The following is a 5,000-nucleotide window of genomic DNA, read 5'->3' as shown; positions in this document are numbered from 1 at the left end:
CTGATGCCTGGTTTCCACATGATCTGCAACGGTCTGCCACGATCGGAAGCTGTTGTCTGCGTCGCCTTATCGCAGACGATCGTAAAACACAGGAGGCAAATGTTTCCATTTAAATCTGAAGCGATCGCAGAGAAGCGCACCACTGATCCTCTGCGGAGCGAGGAGAAAAAGGAGTGCACTTACTTCAAGTCTGATTGGACGTGTTTCAAGGCGAAAAACAGCGTATTGCCGATAGAACACATATCATCATGGCTCAGACACACGTTTCCATTAACAATTGTCTTAGTCGGAAGCATCGTAGTGGTCGGGAAAGTAGAACCAGATTCAGCTTTCCGCTCACCCAGACCGTGTGCCGCAGATGCCGGGGACATATCGGCGATCTAAACCGATCGCGGAGCGTTGCAGATCATATGGAAACCAGGCTTGAATGAACTACGGGAAAGAACTTGTAATCGTTCGTCGTTTTCAGAGTAAAACAACGTATCTTTTAGCCAAGAAACTTCCGTCTTTGGTTTTTAAATTTTGTTGTAATCTTTAACTGAATATTTACATTTCATCTGCCGGGTTTCTGAGAAACGTATCTATTTTGACTTCCTGGTGAACTATTTACACAATCATCAGGTTGAACGGCCATGCAATTGAAAGTCTAGACATTCATGAAATGCAAAAACAGACTTGCGAATTATCGCAATCACAATGTTGACAAGCACAAAAGCAAAAGAAATGGTTAATAAATATGAAGTTTTTTTACTATCTCAATGTTTTCGTCGTGATAAAGGAACTATGTCACGCGAATGATGTAATTTCAGGACACTCAAAATTCGCAAAAAGCATGAGTAATGTAAACAATCTTCGCATTGGTATCGTAGCAATAAATTGGATTACCCAGCAAGTTAAAGAAATATTGTTTACTTTTCAAACAAACTTCATTATACACTGTAATGACAAAACAGATATTTTTCTAAGGTTAAAAACTTGGCTACCCATTAGGCCCTGTTTACACTCGGATAGGGTTAGCCTAGCGCCAGGGTAACCCTAACTGCCTTGTAAACACGTCGATGAAAAAAAAGAGAAAATGTGTGAGTGCTAGGGTAACCCTAGCACTAGGGTTACACTCCCTCCTTGTAAACAGGGCTTAATCCTGCTTGTAAACAGGGCCTTAACCATTTGTCAGAGAGAAAAAACTCCTGTTTCCTCGCGTATCACATTTCAACGCACGTAAGCAAATTTGTTAAGCTCGAATATTACACAGCATGATGAATTCATAAAGGCTACCTTTTCCAGCGAAACATGTATTGAAACAAACAACATATTTGCTATTAGAGCCAAGAAACCCTTTTTATTTCATTGCGTGCGTGAAGACATGCAAGAAACCCAATCGTGTCAAATTACCATACGCAAATGAAATAAATTTCAGGATCAAACCCTTTCCTGAAGAACCTTTTCCTTGAATAATGAAGCACAAAATAGACGACAAGCTTTCTTTCAAATAATTCTTGGCTGTCACATTTCCAATTATTTTTTTACCTGAAGACTGTGCAGAGTTGAGTACAAATAAATACAAATAGACAGACAACAGAGATCACAGATCCACTGTCTTTGTTAAACCCATAAGTTACCAGAGAATTTTCAATTTGGTTTCGGTGTTGTACATAACATCACACTTCGTAAAACACTAGAAATACAGCTCACTTTGATTACTGCTTGACGAGCGAAAGATTGTTGTCGAAGTCCATTACTCGTTGCTTTATTTATTTTTCACCGCCTTTCTTGTTTATCCAATTGACGTTCCATTCTTCAGCTCCATAAGGGTACATTTTATTTAAAGATCCACCAAAACGCCATTTGCGTTCCAATGGCTTCGACGCCATTGCAGGGTAATTAAATATTCCACTGTGTCCACCTGGGAAATCTACACATTTCCACTAACCCTGAAACCTATAAAAAATACGCCTAGATCTCTCTACCCACAAAGAAACCAATTAGCAGTGGAGTGTCAGGAAAGACTTTGCCACCCATTTTCCGACTGGTTTGCCATTCTGGCAAACCGAGTAAAACAACAACACAATGCCTCTATCTATTCTCCAAACTAAAAGCAATGCCATGCTCAATGCAAGAAATCGCAATGCAAGGGTAAGCCTTGCGCAAGAACTTGTGATTGGCTAGCTCGCGTACCTGTTAAGCCTAGTTTTCATATGTCGGCAAAATCCCAGACCATCGGGGATTTCGCAGTTTCCGGACCGTCCCAGATTTTGCCGACATATCGCAAAATCGCCAGATGCTTGTCCTAGATTCTCCCGATAGTGACTTTGGCGGAAAATGGAAAGTGCGCCAAAAATTGAAACATGTTATTTAGAGGATTGGTAACGAGCTAAAATCCATCGCCGACGTCCCTGAAAGTACAAATTTGAGTTTTCATATGTGGGGAATGATCGCCGACGAACGCAAAAATCTGGTACACGTCGGGAAAATAGAATCGCTTTTTATCTTCCCGATTCGAGTTCGTCCCCGACCATCCCAGATTATCGGGGATGTCTACGATTTATGATTTTCATTAGTCGGCAAAATCTGGGATGGTCGGGAAACTGCGAAATCCCCGATCGTCTCGGATTTTCCCGACAGATGAAAACTAGGCTTTACGGAACCAACCCTGTTTCATATTTACCTCGCCGGAAACGTGCCGGAAACGCGCAGTTGTTGCGCGAGAATCGACAAAAAAAATGTCTCTCAGTTTAGCCTCGGGAACAATTTACTGAAGTATATGTTTCGAAATTTGAGCATGACCAAAACTTTTGTGGTTTCAAAGCCCACATATCTCATTTAGGCCACGCTAAAAACGCTGGACTTGAATTTTTGACAGTCCATTCAAGAGAAATACAGTTTTTGCACAGTACTGACGGAAACGATTTCGCAATTTAAACTTCCCTGCGGAGACAAGATTGCGTAGGAAGCACTGTTGTTCTTCCTCTCTGCAGTCAATAAAATGTTTCAGAACAACTGACATGAGTTAACGGTAACCGCGGATGCAAGCCGATATCTTTTGAGTCGATGGTTGCAGGCAGCAATTAATGTTTTGGTTAAATTTGTGTTTTACTACGAAAAACAGCGTGTTGTAAACCAAACTTATGTGATTAGAGTGTAATGGCCACGGCCAACGTTTGCGAAAACGTAATCCTTCCTTGTGTTGTAAAACAAGTCGAGTGTGACCATTTAATAATTGAGCGATTTTGACGTTCATCCAGTCACGTACGATGCACATGCATCGTACGCTCAAGCATCTGCAATTCTTCAATCCTTTTTTACCGAAATTGTTGTGGCAGTTTTAACACTTCGTGTCTTTTGAAATCAATATTTTACTGGTTCTTTGAATAACTCAGGTGCTGGGAAAACTACCAGAGCGTATAAACATTCTAATGATATTTTGTTGACCTTCATTGGTCATGCTAATTGTTCTGTATTTTCTTTCGTTGACGAAATAGCTATCGTACAGTTCACCAAATCTTTGTGTTGAAGTATGGATGATGAGAATGACAATTCCCTCACTTCAGGTAAGTTTGTAATCGAATTGGGTGGGAGATGGTCGACAGCTTGTCTCAAATATGACTCAAGCGAATTATAATCATGCATTGAACGAGACTTCGACTTGATTGATGAATTCTTCTCAAGCAAAGCAATGGTACTCCCGTTGGTCAACCGGAGGACATTGAAAGATTTCCCCTGATTTAAATATTCAGCTCCTTGTGTGTGTGTATCAAAGGAAATGTGTGTTGTCAACGTAAATGGACGAATTAAATGATATTAGAATTTATGAAACTAGAGTGGACATGAAAATATTTCGCTTGAACTGGGGATAAATACATGTACAACATTACTAAAACTCGCATTACGTCCCAAGCTTGCTAGACAACTCGTTTGGTAGACGTCGGAATCGCACGCTCGTGGATTCGAATTCCGTTCAACCAGGATTTTTCATGCTTCTTTCGCAGCTGCGATGTGCTTTCTACCTTTAATTTCATGTAAACCGGATGAAAGATATAGTTACAAGTACCGTATTGAATTTACTCTTGGCTTGTAAACTTCATCTCGTTACTTTTTTCATCTAGCGTTTATTGTATATCTATAAGATTTTTTCTTTTAACAACTCGCTGTTTAAAACAGCGAGTTGTTTTGTAGGTCTCTCATTAAGGGACACTTCAAGAGTTCTTGAACTACTTTAAGAACTTCACTGATTGACACATTTTTTATTTGCTAGCGAAACTACATATTCTAATTATCTGACGTGGAAGGATACTTGATTTTTTCTTCGGGAAGTCGATGGTACCTCTTAAGTTTTTATCTTCGAACTGACGATATCAATGTTGATACTTATTACCTAAAAAAAGAAGATGAGAGAGTTTAACATTACTTGTCACGTTAACTCGATTTTCTTTTCCTGGTGATCTGAATCCGGTTGCAACATTATCAGCGTTATTGGGCTTATTTTAAGATTTAACGAGATTTCAGCCCTTTTAACACAATTGCTGAACGGGCTTCAAAAGTTTCCTTCCGAAGGTAGCTAATTTTGTCACGCAACTCGTGACAAAGTTCGCGTGACAAAATATAATTCACGTGGCTCGTGAAATACAAGGTTTCTAGGCAAGTTAATTTTAACTTTCTAGCTATATATTTACATAGTTTTTAGTTTTTATTTATCTAGTTTTTATTGTAGGTTTTTAGCTCATTTTGCATTATTATATTTCTTAGTTTTTAATCATTGTAATGCGCAGGTGATCATTTATATTCATGTAACCTGCGCAATATAAATTATTATTATTGTTATTGTTATTATTATTATTATTATTATTATTATTATAATTATTATTATTATTATTATTATTATTATTATTATTATTATAATAATAATTATTATTATTATTATTATTACGGACTTGGATACATAAAGATCTGGGAATCGTAGATTAAGTCAAAGTGCGCTTTGTTTTGCCTGGAAAATAATAAAT

The 5,000-nt window shown here is 38.4% G+C and overlaps 1 protein-coding gene across 3 annotated transcripts in view; it reads left to right on the top strand.

Annotated features, from left to right (window-relative positions):
• Window positions 1–5,000, top strand: part of LOC138024683 (1-phosphatidylinositol 4,5-bisphosphate phosphodiesterase delta-4-like) — a 44,515-nt gene that overhangs the window by 2,028 nt on the left and 37,487 nt on the right. Inside the window, exons 1-2 of one of the 3 annotated variants that reach the window (XM_068871894.1) lie at window positions 2,762–3,377; window positions 3,480–3,548. In XM_068871894.1, coding sequence (XP_068727995.1) covers window positions 3,515–3,548 — 34 coding nt within the window. In that variant the 5' untranslated portion in view covers window positions 2,762–3,377; window positions 3,480–3,514. Of the gene's footprint in view, window positions 1–2,761; window positions 3,378–3,479; window positions 3,549–5,000 lie in introns of those variants that run through there. The other 2 variants (XM_068871896.1, XM_068871895.1) reach the window with 2 other exon arrangements.

This window comes from Montipora capricornis, chromosome 11 (assembly GCF_036669925.1).
Source record: "Montipora capricornis isolate CH-2021 chromosome 11, ASM3666992v2, whole genome shotgun sequence".
In the NCBI taxonomy this organism is placed as follows: domain Eukaryota; kingdom Metazoa; phylum Cnidaria; class Anthozoa; order Scleractinia; family Acroporidae; genus Montipora; species Montipora capricornis.
This window is presented reverse-complemented; position numbering and strand designations above follow the sequence as displayed.